Source organism: Fringilla coelebs (genome assembly GCF_963513975.1).
Source record: "Fringilla coelebs genome assembly, chromosome: 36".
NCBI lineage: Eukaryota > Metazoa > Chordata > Aves > Passeriformes > Fringillidae > Fringilla > Fringilla coelebs.
Genome location: NC_140062.1, coordinates 313,499 through 332,691, shown reverse-complemented (window position 1 = coordinate 332,691; position 19,193 = coordinate 313,499). Strand labels below are relative to the sequence as shown.

Here is a 19,193-nt window from a genome sequence, read left to right as displayed (position 1 = left end):
AAACCGCCCCCAAAACCCCAAAACTGTTCCAAAAACCTCAAAACCGTTCCCAAAACCGTCCCAAAACCCCCCCCAAACCCCCAAACCGCCCCAAAACCACCCCAAAAAAACCCAAAACCGCCCCAAAAACCCCCAAAACTGGCCCAAAACCCCCTAAAACCACCCCAAAAATCACCCCAAAAACCCCCAAAACCACCCAGAAGCCCCACAAAACCCCGCAAAAACTGCCCCAAAAACCACTAAAACCACCCCAAAAACCCAAAACCGCCCCAAAAACCCCCCAAAGCCACCCCAAAAACTCCAAAACCACCCCAAAATCCCCACAAAACTACCCCAAAACCGCCCCAAAAACCCCCAAACCCCCTAAAACCCCCCAAACCACCCCAAAAACCCCAAAACCGCCCCCAAATCCCCCAAAAACCCCAAAAACCACCCCAAAACGGCCCCAAAAACCCCTAAAACCACCCCCAAAACCCCAAAACTGACCCAAAACCCCCAAAAACCCCTAAAACCACCCCCAAAACCCCCCAAACTACCCCAAAAACCCCCCAAAATCACCCCGAAAACCCCGAAACTGCCCCAAAACCACCCCAAACCCCCCCAAATCACCCAAAAACCCCAAAACTGCCCCAAGCCACCCCAAAAACTGCCCCAAAACCCCCCAAAAACCATCCCAAAAACCGCTAAAACCACCCCAAAAACCCCTAAAAATCACCCCAAAAACCCCACAAAACCACCCCAAAACCAACCCCAAAAACCCCCCAAAATCACCCCCAAAACCCCCCAAACCCCAAAGCCGCCCCAAAACCCCCCAAACCGCCCCAAAACCACCCCAAAAAACCCCAAACCGCCCCAAAACCGCCTTAAAACCCCCCCCAAAACCGCCCCCAAAACCCCAAAACCGCCCCCAAAACCGCCCCAAAAACCCCCAAACCACCCCCCAAATCTCTGCAGCTGCTCCCGGGGGGGCTCCCGGGGGTTTTGGGGTCCCCCCAACCCCGGGGTCCCCCCCAGGTCTATGAGCAGCTCTACGACACCTTGGACATCGCGGGGAGCCCCGAAATCCGCGCCCACGCCACCGCCAAGGTACCCCAAAAACATCCCTAAGGGACCCTAAAACGTCCTGGGGGACCCCAAAAACATCCTGGGACCCCAAAACATCCTGGGGACCCCAAAAACACCCCGGGACCCTAAAATATCACTGGGGGACCCCAAAACATCCTGGGGGACCCCTAAAACACCCCGGGACCCCAAAATAGACCAAAGGGACCCCAAAATAGCCCTAGGGACACCAAAAACACCCCGGGACCCTAAAATATCACTGGGGGACCCCAAAATATCCCTAAGGGACCCCAAAATAGCCCTGGGGACCCCAAAACAACTCGATGTCCCCAAATGTCCCCCCAATGTCCCCAATGTCCCCAATGTCCCCAATGTCCCCAATGTTCTCTGTGCCCCAAACGCCCCCAATGTCCCCATTGTCCTGAATGTCCTCAATGTCCCCAACACCCCCAATGTCCCCAATGTCCCCAACCCCCCCAGTGTCCCCACTGTCCCCTTGGTGTCCCCAGGCCACGGTGGCGGCGTTCGCGGCCAGCGAGGGCCACGCCCACCCGCGGGTGGTGGAGCTGCCCAATGTCCCCAATGTCCCCAATGTCCCCAATACCGTCAACATCTCCAACGCCCCCAATGCCCCAATGACCCCAATGCCCCCACACCTCCAGTGACCCCAATGTCCCCAACATCCCCAATGTCCCCAACATCCCCAATGTCCCCAGTGTCCCCAATACCCTCAATGTCCCCAATGTCCCCAATGTTCTCTGTGCCCCAAACGCCCCCAATGTCCCCAATCACCCCAATGTCCCCAATGTCCCCAACACCCCCACTGTCCCCACTGTCCCCAGGCCACGGTGGCGGCGTTCGCGGCCAGCGAGGGCCACGCGCACCCGCGGGTGGTGGAGCTGCCCAATGTCCCCAATGTCCCCAATGTCCCAAACACCCCCAACCCCCCCAATGTCCCCCAACACCCCCAATGTCCCCACTGTCCCCAGGCCACGGTGGCGGCCTTCGCGGCCAGCGAGGGCCACGCGCACCCGCGGGTGGTGGAGCTGCCCAAGACCGAGGAGGGTTTGGGCTTCAACATCATGGGGGGCAAGGAGCAGAACTCGCCCATCTACATCTCGCGCGTCATCCCGGGCGGCGTGGCCGACCGCCACGGCGGGCTCAAACGGGGCGACCAGCTGCTCAGCGTCAACGGAGTGGTGAGGGTTTGGGGTGAAACACGGCGATTTTGGGGTTTTTGGGTGGTTTGGAATGGGTACATTGGGGTTTGGGGTGGGTGAATTGGGGTTTGGGGTGGGTAAATTGGGGTTTGAAGGGTTAAATTGGGGTTTGAAGGGTTAAATTGGGGTTTGGAGTGGATACATTGGGGTTTGAAGGGTTAAATTGGGGTTTGGGGTGGCCGACCGCCACGGCGGGCTCAAACGCGGCGACCAGCTGCTCAGCGTCAACGGAGTGGTGAGGGTTTGGGGTGAAACACGGCGATTTTGGGGTTTTTGGGTGGGTTTGGAGTGGATAAATTGGGGTTTGAAGGGTTAAATTGGGGTTTGAATGGTTAAATTGGGGTTTGAAGGGTTAAATTGGGGTTTGGGGTGGCCGACCGCCACGGCGGGCTCAAACGGGGCGACCAGCTGCTGAGTGTCAACGGAGTGGTGAGGGTTTGGGGTGAAACCTGGGGATTTTGGGGTGTTTAGGGGGTTATATTGGGGTTTTGGGGGGTTTGGGGTGGGTAAATTGGGGTTTGAAGGGTTAAATTGGGGTTTGGGGTGGCCGACCGCCACGGCGGGCTCAAACGGGGCGACCAGCTGCTCAGCGTCAACGGAGTGGTGAGGGTTTGGGGTGAAACCCGAGGATTTTGGGGTTTTTGGGTGGTTTGGAATGGGTACATTGGGGTTTGAAGGGTTAAATTGGGGTTTGAAGGGTTAAATTGGGGTTTGGGGTGGGTAAATTGGGGTTTGAAGGGTTAAATTGGGGTTTGGGGTCCCGACCGCCACGGCGGGCTCAAACGGGGCGACCAGCTGCTCAGCGTCAACGGAGTGGTGAGGGTTTGGGGTGAAACACGGCGATTTTGGGGTTTTTAGGGGGTTATATTGGGGTTTTGGGGGGTTTGGGGTGGGTGGATTGGGGTTTGAAGGGTTAAATTGGGGTTTGGGGTGGGTAAATTGGGGTTTGAAGGGTTAAATTGGGGTTTGGGGTCCCGACCGCCACGGCGGGCTCAAACGGGGCGACCAGCTGCTCAGTGTGAACGGAGTGGTGAGGGTTTGGGGTGAAACACGGCGATTTTGGGGTTTGGGGTGGGTGAATTGGGGTTTGGGGTGGGTGAATTGGGGTTTGAAGGGTTAAATTGGGGTTTTGGGGGGTTTGGGGTGGATTTGGGGTCCCGACCGCCACGGCGGGCTCAAACGGGGCGACCAGCTGCTGAGTGTCAGTGGCGTGGTGAGGGTTTGGGGTGAAACCTGGCGATTTTGGGGTTTGTGGGTGGGTTTGGAGTGGATAAATTGGGGTTTTGGGGGTTTTGGAGTGGATAAATTGGGGTTTGGATTGGGTCAGTTGGGATTTTGGGGTTATTTTTGGGGGGTTTGGGGTGGCCGACCACCACGGCGGGCTCAAACGCGGCGACCAGCTGCTCAGCGTCAACGGAGTGGTGAGGGTTTGGGGTGAAACCTGGGGATTTTGGGGTTTTTGGGTGGTTTGGAATGGGTACATTGGGGTTTGAAGGGTTAAATTGGGGTTTGAAGGGTTAAATTGGGGTTTGGCGTGGCCGACCGCCACGGCGGGCTCAAACGGGGCGACCAGCTGCTGAGCGTCAACGGAGTGGTGAGGGTTTGGGGTGAAACACGGCGCTTTTGGGGTTTGGGGTGGGTAAATTGGGGTTTGAAGGGTTAAATTGGGGTTTGAAGGGTTAAATTGGGGTTTGAAGGGTTAAATTGGGGTTTGGGGTGGCCGACCGCCACAGCGGGCTCAAATGGGGCGACCAGCTGCTCAGTGTGAACGGAGTGGTGAGGGTTTGGGGTGAATCACGGCGATTTTGGGGTTTTTAGGGGGTTATATTGGGGTTTTGGGGGGTTTGGAGTGGATACATTGGGGTTTGAAGGGTTAAATTGGGGTTTGGGATGGGTTTGGAATGGATACATTGGGGTTTGAAGGGTTAAATTGGGGTTTGAAGGGTTAAATTGGGGTTTGGCGTGGCCGACCGCCACGGCGGGCTCAAACGGGGCGACCAGCTGCTGAGCGTCAACGGAGTGGTGAGGGTTTGGGGTGAAACACGGCGATTTTGGGGTTTGGGGTGGGTGAATTGGGGTTTGGGGTGGGTGAATTGGGGTTTGAAGGGTTAAATTCGGATTTGAAGGGTTAAATTGGGGTTTGGGGTGGCCGACTGCCACAGCGGGCTCAAACGGGGCAACCAGCTGCTGAGTGTCAACGGCGTGGTGAGGGTTTGGGGTGAAACACGGCGATTTTGGGGTTTTTGGGTGGTTTGGAATGGGTACATTGGGGTTTGAAGGGTTAAATTGGGGTTTGGGGTCCCGACCGCCACGGCGGGCTCAAACGGGGCGACCAGCTGCTGAGCGTCAACGGAGTGGTGAGGGTTTGGGGTGAAACACGGCGATTTTGGGGTTTTTAGGGGGTTAAATTGGGGTTTGGGGTGGGTGAATTGGGGTTTGAAGGGTTAAATTGGGGTTTGGGGTGGGTAAATTGGGGTTTGAAGGGTTAAATTGGGGTTTGAAGGGTTAAATTGGGGTTTGGGGTGGGTGAATTGGGGTTTGGAGTGGATACATTGGGGTTTGAAGGGTTAAATTGGGGTTTGAAGGGTTAAATTGGGGTTTGGGGTGGCCGACCGCCACGGCGGGCTCAAACGGGGCGACCAGCTGCTGAGTGTCAACGGAGTGGTGAGGGTTTGGGGTGAAACACGGCGATTTTGGGGTTTTTGTGGGGTTATATTGGGGTTTTGGGGGGTTTGGAGTGGGTACATTGGGGTTTAAAGGGTTAAATTGGGGTTTGAAGGGTTAAATTGGGGTTTGAAGGGTTAAATTGGGGTTTGGGGTGGGTGAATTGGGGTTTGAAGGGTTAAATTGGGGTTTGAAGGGTTAAATTGGGGTTTGGGGTGGATAAATTGGGGTTTTGGGGCATTTAAAGTGGTTAAAATGGGGGTTGGGGTCGGTTTTTGGGGTCAGGGCAGTTTCTGTTTGGGATTTTGGGGCCTGGGCAGTTTTTGGGTGGGTTTTGGGGGTTCTGGGTGGGTTTTTGGGGTTCTGGGTGGGTTTTTGGGGTCAGGGCAGTTTCTGGGTGGGTTTTTGGGGTTCTGGTTGGGTTTTTGGCATCAGGGCCGGTTTTGGGTGGGTTTTTGGGGTTCTGGGTGGGTTTTGGGGCCAGGGCAGTTTCTGGGTGGGTTTTTGGGATTCTGGGTGGGTTTTTGTGGCCGGGGCAGTTTCTGGGAGGGTTTTTAGGGTCCTGGTTGGGATTTTGGGGCTCCATCCCGGTTTTGGGGGCAGAGCGTGGAGGGGGAGCAGCACGAGCGCGCGGTGGAGCTGCTGAAGGGATTTTGGGGTTCTGGGTGGGTTTTTGGGGTTCTGGGTGGGTTTTTGGGGCCGGGGCAGTTTCTGGGTGGGTTTTTGGGGTTCTGGGTGGGTTTTTGGGGCCGGGGCAGTTTCTGGGTGGGTTTTTGGGGTTCTGGGTGGGTTTTTGGGGCTCCATGCCGGGTTTTTAGGGTCAGGGCCGTTTCTGGGTGGGTTTTGGGGGGTTCTGGGTGGGTTTTGGGGGTTCTGGGTGGGTTTTTGGTGTTGGGGCCGTTTCTGGTTGGGTTTTTGTGGTCAGGGCAGTTTCTGGGTGGGTTTTTGGGGCTCCATCCCGGTTTTGGGGCGCAGAGCGTGGAGGGGGAGCAGCACGAGCGCACGGTGGAGCTACTGAAGGGATTTTGGGGTTCTGGTTAGGTTTTGGGGGTTCTGGGTGGGTTTTTGGGGTCAGGGCCGGTTTTGGGTGGGTTTTTGGGTGGGTTTTTGGGGTTCCATCCTGGTTTTTGGGGGCAGAGCGTGGAGGGGGAGCAGCACGAGCGCGCGGTGGAGCTGCTGAAGGGATTTTGGGGTTCTGGGTGGGTTTTTGGGGTCAGGGCAGTTTCTGGGTGGGTTTTTGGGGCTCCATGCCGGGTTTTTAGGGTTGGGGCAGTTTCTGGGTGTGTTTTTGGGGTTCTGGGTGGGTTTTTGGGGTCGGGGCCGTTTTTGGTTGGATTTTTGGGGCTCCATCCCGGGTTTTGGGGCGCAGAGCGTGGAGGGGGAGCAGCACGAGCGCGCGGTGGAGCTGCTGAAGGGATTTTGGGGTTCTGGGTGGGTTTTTGGGGTTCTGGGTGGGTTTTTGGGGTCAGGGCCGTTTCTGGGTGGGATTTTGGGGCTCCATCCCCGGTTTTTGGGGGCAGAGCGTGGAGGGGGAGCAGCACGAGCGCGCGGTGGAGCTGCTGAAGGCGGCGCAGGGCTCGGTGAAGCTGGTGGTTCGTTACACGCCGCGCGTGCTGGAGGAGATGGAGGCGCGCTTCGAGAAGCTGCGCACGGCGCGGCGCCGGCAGCACAACAGCTACTCGTGAGCGCCCCGAGCCCAAACCCCAAATACCCGGGGTCCCAAAATCCCAAAATCCCTGGGTTCCCAAACCCCAAAATCCCTGCACCCCAAATCCCAAAATCCCCGTGTTCCCAAAATCCCCACGTTCCCAAAATCCCTGAGTCCCCAAACCCCAAAATCCCTGCACCCCAAATCCCAAAATCCCTGTGTTCCCTCATCCCAAAATCCCTGAGTCCCCAAACCCCAAACCCCAAAATCCCCGGGTTCCCAAAATCCCTGCACCCCAAATCCCAAAATCTCTGTGTTCCCTCATCCCAAAATCCCTGTGTTCCCAAAATCCCTGTGTTCCCAAACCCCAAAATCCCCGGGTTCCCAAAATCCCTGTGTTCCCAAAATCCCCACGTTCCCAAAATCCCCACGTTCCCAAACCCCAAAATCCCTGTGTTTCCAAACCCCAAAACCCCAAAATCCCTGGGTTCCCAAAACCCCAAAACCCCCAAATCCCTGTGTTCCCAAACCCCAAAATCCCTGTGTTCCCAAAATCCCTGTGTTCCCAAACCCCAAATCCCTGTGTTCCCGAAGCCCGAAACCCCAAAATCCCAAAATCCCTGCACCCCAAACCCCAAAATCCCTGTGTTCCCAAATCCCAAAATCCCTGCACCCCAAACCCCAAAATCCCTGTGTTCCCAAATCCCAAAATCCCTGCACCCCAAACCCCAAAATCCCTGCACCCCAAATCCCGAAATTCCTGAGTCCCCAAACCCCAAAGTCCCTGCATGCCAAATCCCAAAATCCCTGTATCCCTAATCCCAAAATCCCTGTGTTCCCAAATCCCCAAATCCCTGCGTCCCAAATCCCAAAATTCTTGTGTTCCCTAATCCCAAAATTCTTGTGTTCCCTCATACCAAAATCCTGTGTTCCCAAATCCCAAAATCCCCAAGTCCGCAAATCCCAAAATCCGAAATCCCTGAGTACCAAAATCCCTGAGTCCTCAATCCCAAAATCCCTGAGTCCCCAGACCCCAAATCCCAAAATCTGAGTCCCCAAACCCAGAAACCCCAAATTCCTGAGTCCCCAAATCCCAAATTCCCGAGTCCCCAAACCCCAAATCCCAAAATCCTGAGTCCCCAAACCCCAAATCCCAAATTCCCGAGTCCCCAAACCCCAAATCCCCAAATCCTGATCCGCCCCAAATTTCCCCCCTGACCCCTCCCCAATTTCGCCCCGCAGGTCGCTGGAATCGAGGGGGTAGAACCCCCAGGACACCCCAAAGACCCCCAGGACACCCCAAAGACCCCCGGGACCCCCCGGGACCCCCCAAAATCACCTGGGACCCCCCCAGGATCCTCTGGGACCCCCCGGGACCCCCCCAAAATCACCTGGGAGCCCCCCCGGATCCTCTGGGACCCCTTTGGGACCTCCCCAAAGTCACCTGGGACCCCTTTGGGACCCCCTGGGACCCCCCAAAGTCACCTGGGACCCCCCCAGGATCCTCTGGGACCCCCCCAGGACCCCCCAAAAATCACCTGGGACCCCCCCAGGATCCTCTGGGACCCCCCCGGGACCCCCCAAAGTCACCTGGGACCCCCCCAGGACCCCCCAAAATCCCCAGGGACCTTCTGGGACCCCCTGGGACCCCCCAGGACCCCCCCAGCCCCGCCCCCCCCGTGTGTATATCTGGAACATTCTGTACAGTATTTATTGGCTGCTATTTAAAGGCGTGGCCCAGGTGGGTCACCTGTGTCACCTGAGTGTCACCTGTGTCACCTCTGTCACCTGAGTGTCACCTGAGTGTCACCTGTGTCACCTGTGTCACCTGAGGGGGGGTCATGAGTGTCACCTGTGTCATCTCTGTCACCTGAGGGGAGTCGTCTGTGTCACCTGAGTGTCACCTGTGTCACCTGTGTGTCACCTGTGGGTTACCTGTGTCACCTGAGTGTCAGCTCTGTCACCTGAGGGGGGTCACCTGTGTCACCTCAGTGTCACCTCTGTCACCTCTGTCACTTCAGTGTCACCTGAGGGGGGTCACCTGAGTCACCTGAGTGTCACCTGTGGGGGGGGGGGGTCACTTCTGTCACCCAAGTACCACCTGTGTCACCTCATTGTCACCTGAGGGTCACGTGACCATCCCTGGGCAGGGGGGAGGGGCCCAGGTGCTTTTTTTGGGTGGGGAAAAGGGAAAAATGGGGGTTGGTAACCATGGCAACGGGGCGGCACGGGGGGGTGTCACCATGGTAACACGGAGGGGTCGGTTTCCATGGTAACGGGGGGTGGGAGAGCTCGGTTTCCATGGAGACGAGGATGCAGGTGATGGGGGAGGGGATCCCGTCTCCATGGCAACGGGGTTGGATGGTGGCGGGTTCATCTCCATGGCAACCTGGGGGGAGGGAGGAGGAATCCTAACTCCTGTCTCCATGGCAACGCACATGGAGAAGGATGGCTCGTCGTCATGGCAACCGGGGAGGGGGGCGGAGCCGCGTCTCCATAGCAACAGAAGGGGGGGTGTGGAAGGGCAGTTTCCATGGCAACGCAGAGGGATGGGGGGTCAGTTTCCATGGCAACGGGTTGGATGCGGTGGTCCATGGTGACCGCCATGAAGAGTGTCCCGTTTCCATGGCAACGGGGGCTGGCTGATGCTCCGTCTCCATGGCAACACGGAGGGAGGGGACTCCATCCAGTCTCCATGGCTACGCTGGCCGGTTTCCATGGCGACGCGCTCCATCTTGGCACGCCGCGATCCCGTTGCCATGGCGACGCACGGGGGGGGAGGGGAAGAGGGGAAATGGTCCATCCCCATGGCAACGCGGGGGCGGGGCCGTCTCCATGGCAACGCGCATGCGCCATCGCCCCCGCCCCCGCCCGATGACATCACCCCGCCGCGGCCCCGCCCCCCGTGCCCTCCCATTGGCCGCTCGCCCCTCGGCCACGCCCCTCCCTCCCACCCGCCGCGGGGGCGGGGCCAGCTCGCCGCCGGCGCCCCGGGACGCGCTCCCATTGGTCGGCGGCGCCGTCAATCAGCGCCGCTCTTAAAGGGCCCGCGCAGCGTTTTGCGGGGCCGGCCGGGGGGGGGTCGGTACCGGGGGGGGGGGCGGGCGGCGGCCGCGGGGCTCGGGAGGGCCCGGGGCGCGCTGGGGGCCTGAACGGGTGCGGGGGCGACCGGCAGCGACCCCCCCCCGGGGCCCCCCCTCCCCGCCGGGCCGCCTCCCTCCGCCGGAGCTGCCGCAGCGCCGCTCGGAGCCCAGGTAGGAGCAGGGCCCGAGCCCCCCCGGGCCCCCCCGGAACCAACCCCCGGCACCCCCGGCCCGCCGCCGGCAGCCGCATCCCGAATCCCAAATCCGCATCCCGATCCCATCCCACCTCCGGCAGCCGCATCCCAAATCCGGCATCGCCATCCCGAGCCCGTCCCGGCCCCGGCAGCCGCATCCCGAATCCCGGATCCGCATCCCGAATCCCAGATCCGCATCCCGAATCCCAAATCCGCATCCCAAACCCGGCATCTGCATCCCGATCCCATCCCAAATCCGGCATCCGCATCCCGATCCCATCGCTGCCTCAGGAGCCGCATCCCAAATCCGGCATCGCCATCCCGATCCCATCCCGGCCCCGGCAGCCGCATGCCGAATCCCAAATCCGCATCCCGAATCCCAAATCCGCATCCCGAACCCGGCATCCCCATCCCGGCCCCGGCAGCCAAATCCCAAATCCCAAATCTGCATCCCGAACCCGGCATCCCCATCCCGGCCCCGGCAGCCAAATCCCAAATCTCAAATCCGCATCCCAAACCCGGCATCCCCATCCCGATCCCATCCCACCTCCGGCATCCACGTCCCACATCCCCATCCCATCCCCGGGCCCGGCCCCGCCATCCCCATCCTGATCCTGATCCCATCCCCGTCCTGATCCTGATCCCATCCCCGTCCTGATCCCATCCCCATCCCCATCCCCATCCCCATCCTGATCCCATCCCCATCCTGGTCCCATCCCCATCCCCATCCCCATCCCCATCCCCATCCTGGTCCCATCCCCATCCTGATCCCATCCCCATCCTGATCCTGATCCCATCCCCGTCCTGATCCCATCCCCATCCCCATCCCCATCCCCATCCCCATCCTGATCCCATCCCCATCCTGATCCCATCCCCATCCCCATCCCCATCCTGATCCCATCCCCATCCTGATCCCATCCCCATCCCCATCCCCATCCTGATCCCATCCCCATCCCCATCCCCATCCTGATCCCATCCTGATCCTGATCCCATCCCCATCCTGATCCCATCCCCATCCCCATCCCCATCCCCATCCTGATCCCATCCTCATCCCATTCCTGCCATCGCCATCCCCATCCTGATCCTGATGCCATCCCCATCCCCACCCCCATCCCCATCCCCACCCCCATCCCCATCCCCATCCCCATGCCCGGCCCCGCCACCCCCATCCCCATCCCATTCCTGGCATCCCCATCCCGATCCTGATCCCATCCCTGTCCCATCCCCATCCTGATCCTGATCCCATCTCCATCCTGATCCTGATCCCATCCCCATCCTGATCCTGATCCCATCCCCATCCTGATCCCATCCTGATCCCATCCTGATCCCATTCCCATCCCCATTCCCATCCCCATCCCCATCCTGATCCCATCCCCATCCTCACCGTGATCCCATCCTGATCCCATCCCCATCCTGATCCCATCCCCATCCTGATCCCATCCCCATCCCCATCCTGATCCCATCCCCGTCCCGATCCTGATCCCATCCCCATCCCGATCCCATCCCTGTCCCATCCCCATCCTGATCCTGATCCCATCTCCATCCTGATCCTGATCCCATCCCCATCCTGATCCCACCCCCATCCCCATCCTGATCCCATCCCCGTCCCGATCCTGATCCCATCCCTATCCCCATCCCATCCCCATCCCTGTCCTAATCCCATCCTGAACCTGATCCTGATCCCATCCCCATCCCATCCCTATCTCCATCCCCATCCCCATCCCATCCCCATCCTGATCCCATCCCCATTCCCATCCTGATCCCATCCCCATCCCCATCCCCATCCCCATCCCCATCCCCATCCCATCCCCATCCCATCCCCATCCCGATCCCATCCCCATCCTGATCCTGATCCCATCCCCACCCCCATCCCCATCCCCATCCCATCCCCATCCCATCCCCATCCCGATCCCATCCCCATTCCCATCCCGATCCCATCCCCATCCTGATCCTGATCCCATCCCCACCCCCATCCCCATCCCATTCCCGGCATCCCCATCCCAATCCTGATCCCATCCCCATTCCCATCCCCATCCCCATCCCCATCCTGATCCCATTCCCGGCATCCCCATTCTACCTCCAACATCCCCATCCCAATCCTGGTGCCCCCATCCCCATCCCAAATCCCCCATCCCAAACCCCCTATCCCAAACCCTCCATCCCCATCCCCAACCCCATCCCAAACCCAAACCCCCCATCCCAAACCCATCCCCACCCCCAGTGCATTCCCCAGCCCCATTTCATCCCAGTAACCTCCAGTGCCCCCCAGTGCCCCCCATTTCATCCCAGTAACCTCCAGTACCCCCCAGTACACCCCAGTACCCCCCAGTAACCCCCATTTCATCCCATTGCCCCCCAGTACCCCCCCAGTGCCCCCCATTTCATCCCAGTACCCCCCAGTACCCCCCAGTACCCCCCAGTACCCCCCAGTGCCCCTCATTTCATCCCAGTACCCCCCAGTATCCCCCAGTATCCCCCAGTACCCCCCATTTCATCCCAGTGCCCCCCAGTACCCCCCGTTTCATCCCAGTGCCCCATCTCATCCCAGTACCTCCCTCATCCCATTGTGCCCTCCAGTGCTCAGGTGTGCCCAGGTGTGCCCAGGTGTGCCCAGGTGTACCCAGATGTGCCCAGGTGTGCCCATGACGAGGTGGGAGATGCTGCCCACCCCCAGCCAGGACCCTGAGAGGGTCTTAGGACCCCCAAAATGGGTCAGGACTGGGGCAGTGCCGGGTACTGACCCCGTATCCCCTCACCCGGGTGTGCCCAGGTGTGCCCAGGTGTGCCCAGGTGTGCCCAGGTGTGCTCAGGTGTGCCCAGGTGTGCCCATGACGATGTGGGAGGTGCTACCCACCCCACAATGGGTCAGGGCTGGGGCAGTGCTGGGTACTGACCCCATATCCCCTCACCCAGGTGTGCCCAGGTGCACCCAGGTGTGCCCAGGTGTGCCCAGGTGTGCCCATGATGAGGTGGGAGGTGCTGCCCACCCCCAGCCAGGACCCCAAGAGGGTCTTAGGACCCCCAAAATGGGTCAGGACTGGGAGGGTCCCGGGTACTGACCCCATATCCCCTCACTCAGGTGTGCTCAGGTGCACCCAGGTGTGCTCAGGTGTGCCCATGACGAGGTGGGAGGTGCTGCCCACCCTCAGCCAGGACCCCAAGAGGGTCTTAGGACCCCCAAAATGGGTCAGGACTGGGAGGGTCCCGGGTACTGACCCCATATCCCCTCACCCAGGTGTGCCCAGGTGTGCTCAGGTTTGCTCAGGTGTCCCCAGGTGCGCCCAGGTGTGCCCAGGTGTGCCCAGGGTGGGGCCAGGACCCCCAGGATGGTTCAGGGCTGGGGCAGTGCCGGGTACTGACCCCCTATCCCCCCACCCAGGTGTGCTCAGGTGTGCTCAGGTGTGCCCATGACGATGTTTGAGGTGCTGCCCACCCTCAGCCAGGACCCCGAGAGGGTCTTAGGACCCCCAGGATGGGTCAGGGCTGGGGCAGTGCTGGGTACTGACCCCATATCCCCTCACCCAGGTGTGCCCAGGTGTGCCCAGTTGCGCCCAGGTGGGCTCAGGTGCACCCAGGTGCGCCCAGGTGTGCCCAGGTGTGCCCAGGTGTGCCCAGGGTGGGGTCAGGATCCCCAGGATTAGTCAGGACTGGAGCAGTGCTGGTTACTGACCCCATATCCCCTCACCCAGGTGTGCCCAGGTGTGCCCAGGTGTGCCAGGATGATGTGCGAGGTGCTGCCCACCATCAGCCAGGATCCCCAGAGTGGTTCAGGACCCCCAGGATGGTTCAGTCTCAGTTCAAGCACTGACCTCTCCCCACTCCATGTCCCCCCAGGTGTGCCCAGGTGCGCCCAGGTGCGCCAGGATGATGTGCGAGGTGCTGCTCACCATCAGCCAGGACCCCCAGAGTAGTTCAGGACCCCCAGAGTGGTTCAGGACCGCCAGAGTGGTTCAGGACCCCCAGAGTGGGTCAGGACCCCCAGGATGGTTCAGTCTCCGATCAGTTGCTCACATTGCTCCCATCATTCCTCCCCCCAGGTGTTCCCAGGTGTGCCCAGGTGCGCCGCGGCGCGCCCAGGTGTGGCAGGATGATGTGCGAGGTGCTGCCCACCATCAGCGAGGACCCCCAGGATGGCCCAGGACCCCCAGACAACCCAATCTCAGTTCAAGCACTGACCTCTCCCCATTCAATGTCCCCCCAGGTGTTCCCAGGTGTGCCCAGGTGCGCCGCGGTGCGCCCAGGTGTGGCAGGATGATGTGCGAGGTGCTGCCCACCATCAGCCAGGACCCCCAGAGTGGTTCAGGACCCCCAGGATGGTTCAGTCTCTGATCACCCACTGACATTCCTCCCATTCCATGTCCCCCAAGTGTTTCCAGGTGTGCCCAGGTGTGCCCAGGTGCACCCAGGTGTGCCAGGATGATGTGCGAGGTGCTGCCCACCATCAGCCAGGACCCCCAGAGTGTCTTGGGACCCCCAAAGAACCCAGTTGAGGCTCAGCAGCTCACATTGCTCCCATCATTCCTCCCCCCAGGTGTTCCCAGGTGTGCCCAGGTGTGCCCAGGTGTGCCAGGATGATGTGTGAGGTGCTGCCCACCATCAGCCAGGACCCCCAGAGTGGGTCAGGACCCCCAGGATGGTTCAGTCTCTGATCACCTACTGACATTCCTCCCACCCAATGTCCCCCAGGTGTGCCCAGGTGTGCCCAGGTGCGCCGCGGCGTGCCCAGGTGTGGCAGGATGATGTGCGAGGTGCTGCCCACCATCAGTCAGGACCCCCAGGATGGCCCAGGATGCCAAGAGAGCTCAGTCGTGGCTCAGCACCTCACATTTCTCCCATCATTCCTCCCCCCAGGTGTCCCCAGGTGTGCCCAGGTGCGCCCAGGTGCGCCCAGGTGTGCCAGGATGATGTGTGAGGTGCTGCCCACCATCAGCCAGGACCCCCAGAGTGGGTCAGGACCCCCAGGATGATTCAGTCTCACTTCAAGCACTGACCTCTCCCCATTCCATGTCCCCCCAGGTGTTCCCAGGTGTGCCCAGGTGCGCCGCGGCGCGCCCAGGTGTGCCAGGATGATGTGCGAGGTGCTGCCCACCATCAGCGAGGACCCCCAGGATGGTTTAGTCTCACTTCCAGCACTGATCTCTCCCCATTCCATGTCCCCCCAGGTGTTTCCAGGTGTGCCCAGGTGCGCCGCGGCGCGCCCAGGTGTGGCAGGATGATGTGCGAGGTGCTGCCCACCATCAGCGAGGACCCTCAGGACCCCCAGGATGGTTCAGGACCCCAAAGAACCCAGTGGAGGCTCAGCACCTCACGCTGCTTTCATGTTGTGTCCCCCCAGGTGTTCCCAGGTGTGCCCAGGTGTGCCGCGGCGCGCCCAGGTGTGGCAGGATGATGTGCGAGGTGCTGCCCACCATCAGCCAGGACCCCCAGAATGGCCCAGGACCCCCAAAGAGCCCAATCTCAGTTCAAGCACTGACCTCTCCCCACTCCATGTCCCCCCAGGTGTTCCCAGGTGTGCCCAGGTGCGCCGCGGCGCGCCCAGGTGTGGCAGGATGATGTGCGAGGTGCTGCCCACCATCAGCCAGGACCCCCAGAGTGGTTCAGGACCCCCAGGATGGTTCAGTCTCCGATCAGTTGCTCACACTGCTCCCATCATTCCTCCCCCCAGGTGTTCCCAGGTGTGCCCAGGTGCGCCGCGGCGCGCCCAGGTGTGCCAGGATGATGTGCGAGGTGCTGCCCACCATCAGCCAGGACCCCCAGGACCCCCAGACAACCCAATCTCAGTTCAAGCACTGACCTCTCCCCATCCTGTGTCCCCCCAGGTGTTCCCAGGTGTGCCCAGGTGCACTCAGGTGCGCCCAGGTGTGGCAGGATGATGTGCGAGGTGCTGCCCACCATCAGCGAGGACCCGCGGCGGGGCTCGGGCGCGGCCGAGGAGCCGGGGCTGGAGCAGCTGATGGTGCAGATGCTGCGGGAGCGCGAGCGGCTGCTGGAGACGCTGCGGGACACGCAGGAGGGGCTGAACACGGCGCACCTGCGGCTGCGCGACCTGGCCCACGAGAGGGACCTGCTGCAGCGCCAGCTCAACTGCGCCCTGCCACAGGTGCGCACCTGGGGGGGACAGAGGGGTTAAATGGGGTGTGGGGAGGCGGAGAAGGGGTTAAATGGGGTGGGGTGTGGCAGAGAAGGGGTTAAATGGGGTGTGGGAGGAGTTAAACCAGGTGTGATGTGGATAAACAAGGTGTGGTGTGGTGTGGGAGGGGTTAAACCAGGTGTGGTGTGGATAAAGGTGGGGTTAAACCAGGTGTGGTGTGGATAAAGGTGGGGTTAAACCAGGTGTGGTGTGGATAAACCAGGTGTGCTGTGGATAAACCAGGTGAGGTGTGGGAGGGGTTAGAGCAGGTGTGGTGTGGTGTGGGTGGGGTTAAACCAGGTGTGGTCAGGTGTGGGTATGGTTAAACCAGGTGTGGTGTGGGAGGGGTTAAACCAGGTGTGGTGTGGATAAAGGTGGGGTTAAACCAGGTGTGGTGTGGATAAACCAGGTGTGGTGTGAATAAAGGTGGGGTTAAGGCAGGTGCGGTGTGGTGTGGTGTGGGAAGGGTTAAACCAGGTGTGGTGTGGATAAAGCAGGTGTGGTGTGGATAAACAAGGTGTGGTGTGGGAGAGGTTAAAGTAAGTGTGATGTGGTTTGGGAGGGGTTAAACCAGGTGTGGTGTGGGAGGGGTTAAATGGGGTGTGTTGTGGATAAACCAGGTGTGGTGTGGATAAAGGTGGGGTTAAACCAGGTGTGGTGTGGATAAACCAGGTGTGGTGTGGGAGGGGTTAAACCAGGTGTGGTGTGATTAAAGGTGGGGTTAAACCAGGTGTGGTGTGGGAGGGGTTAAACCTGGTATGGATAAACCAGGTGTGGTGTGGCTAAAGGTGGGGTTAGACCAGGTGTGGTGTGATTAAACCAGGTGGGGTGTGATTAAAGGTGAGGTTAAAGCAGGTGTGGTCAGGGAGGGGAACGGTTAATCCAGGTGTGGTGTGGGAGGGGAAGGGTTAAGCCAGGTGTGGTCAGGGAGGGGAAGGGTTAAGCCAGGTGTGGGCAGGAGGGGCTGAACAAGGCGCACCTGCGGCTGCGCGACCTGGCCCACGAGAGGGACCTGCTGCAGCGCCAGCTCAACTGCGCCCTGCCACAGGTGCGCACCTGGGGGGGACACCGGGCAGGGAGGGGTTAAATGGGGTGTGGTGTGGATAAAACAGGTGTGGGAGGGGTTAAACCAGGTGTGGGGGGGCGGAGAAGGGGTTAAATGGGGTGTGGTGTGGTTAAACCAGGTGTGGTGTGGTGTGGTGTGGGAGGGGTTAAACCAGGTGTGGTCAGGTGTGGTTGGGGTTAAATGGGTGTGGTGTGTATAAACCAGGTGTGGTGTGGATAAAGGTGGGGTTGAACCAGGTGTGGTGTGGATAAACCAGGTGTGCTGCAGATAAACCAGGTGTGGTGTGGTGTGGGAGGGGTTAAACCAGGTGTGGTGTGGTTAAAGGTGGGGTTAAACCAGGTGTGGTGTGGATAAACCAGGTGTGGTGTGGATAAACCAGGTGTGGTGTGGATAAAGGTGGGGTTAAGGCAGGTGTGGTGTGGTGTGGGAAAGGTTAAACCAGGTGTGGTGTGGGAAGGGTTAAACCAGGTGTGGTGTGATATAGGAGGGGTTAAACCAGGTGTGGTGTAGGAGGGGTTAAACCAGGTGTGGTGTGGTTAAACCAGGTGTGGTGTGGGTGGGGTTAAACCAGGTGTGTTCAGGGAGGGGAAGGGTTAAGCCAGGTGTGGTGTGGATAAAGCAGGTGTGGATAAACCAGGTGTGGTGTAGGTGGGGTTAATCCAGGTGTGGTCAGGGAGGGGAAGGGTTAATCCAGGTGTGTTCAGGGAGGGGAAGGGTTAAGCCAGGTGTGGGCAGGGAGGGGCTGAACACGGCGCACCTGCGGCTGCGCGACCTGGCCCACGAGAGGGACCTGCTGCAGCGCCAGCTCAACTGCGCCCTGCCACAGGTGCGCACCTGGGGGGGACAGCGGGGTTAAATGGGGTGTGGGGAGGTGGAGAAGGGGTTAAATGGGGTGGGGTGTGGCAGAGAAGGGGTTAAATGGGGTGTGGGGGGCATAAACCAGGTGTGGTGTGGATAAACAAGGTGTGGTGTGGTGTGGGAGGGGTTAAACCAGGTGTGGTGTGGATAAAGGTGGGGTTAAACCAGGTGTGGTGTGGATAAACCAGGTGTGGTGTGGATAAACCAGGTATAGTGTGGGAGAGGTTAGAGCAGGTGTGATGTGGTTTGGGAGGGGTTAAACCAGGTGTGGTCAGGTGTGGGTATGGTTAAACCAGGTGTGGTGTGGGAGGGGTTAAACCAGGTGTGGTGTGGATAAACCAGGTGTGGTGTGAATAAAGGTGGGGTTAAGGCAGGTGCGGTGTGGTGTGGTGTGGGAAGGGTTAAACCAGGTGTGGTGTGGTTAAAGCAGGTGTGGGTAAAGCAGGTGTGGTGTGGGAGGGGTTAAACCAGGTGTGGTGTGTCTATAGGTGTGGTTAAACCAGGTGTGTTCAGGGAGGGGAAGGGTTAAGCCAGGTGCGGTCAGGGAGGGGAAGGGTTAAGCCAGGTGTGTTCAGGGAGGGGAAGGGTTAAGCCAGGTGTGGGCAGGGAGGGGCTGAACACGGCGCACCTGCGGCTGCGCGACCTGGCCCACGAGAGGGACCTGCTGCAGCGCCAGCTCAACTGCGCCCTGCCACAGGTGCGCACCTGGGGGGGACAGAGGGGTTAAATGGGGTGTGGTCAGGTGTGGGTGGAGTTAAATGGGGTGTGGGGGGGATAAAACAGGTGTGGTGTGGCTAAAGGTGGGGTTAGACCAGGTGTGGTGTGGATAAACCAGGTGTGGTGTGGTTAAAGCAGGTGTGGATAAAGCAGGTGTGGTGTGGGAGGGGTTTATCCAGGTGTGTTCAGGGAGGGGAAGGGTTAAGCCAGGTGTGTTCAGGGAGGGGAAGGGTTAATCCAGGTGTGTTCAGGGAGGGGAAGGGTTAATTCAGGTGTGTTCAGGGAGGGGAAGGGTTAAGCCAGGTGTGTGGTCAGGTGTGGTTGGGGTTAAATGGGGTGTAGTGTGGATAAACCAGGTGTGGTGTGGCTAAAAGTGGGGTTAAGCCAGGTGTGGTGTGGATAAACCAGGCGTGGTGTGGGAGGGGTTAAAGCAGGTGTGGTCAGGTGTGGTTGGGGTTAAATGGGGTGGGGTGTGGATAAACCAGGTGTGGTGTGGTTAAAGGTGTGGATGAACCAGGTGTGGTGGGATTAAACCAGATGTGGTGGGGATA

At 59.9% G+C, this 19,193-nt stretch overlaps 1 protein-coding gene across 1 annotated transcript in view; it reads left to right on the top strand.

The window, feature by feature from the left end:
- Positions 1 to 8,181, top strand: part of LOC311164741 (protein lin-7 homolog B-like) — a gene marked incomplete at its 5' end in the record, with an annotated part of 11,664 nt that extends 3,483 nt beyond the window's left edge. Inside the window, 4 exons of the mRNA XM_084224319.1 lie at positions 955 to 1,086; positions 2,052 to 2,261; positions 6,467 to 6,627; positions 7,837 to 8,181. Of these exons, the coding sequence (XP_084080445.1) occupies positions 955 to 1,086; positions 2,052 to 2,261; positions 6,467 to 6,627; positions 7,837 to 7,858 (525 nt within the window). The 3' untranslated portion in view covers positions 7,859 to 8,181. The remainder of the gene's footprint in view (positions 1 to 954; positions 1,087 to 2,051; positions 2,262 to 6,466; positions 6,628 to 7,836) is intronic.
- Positions 8,182 to 19,193: the final 11,012 nt, after the last annotated feature.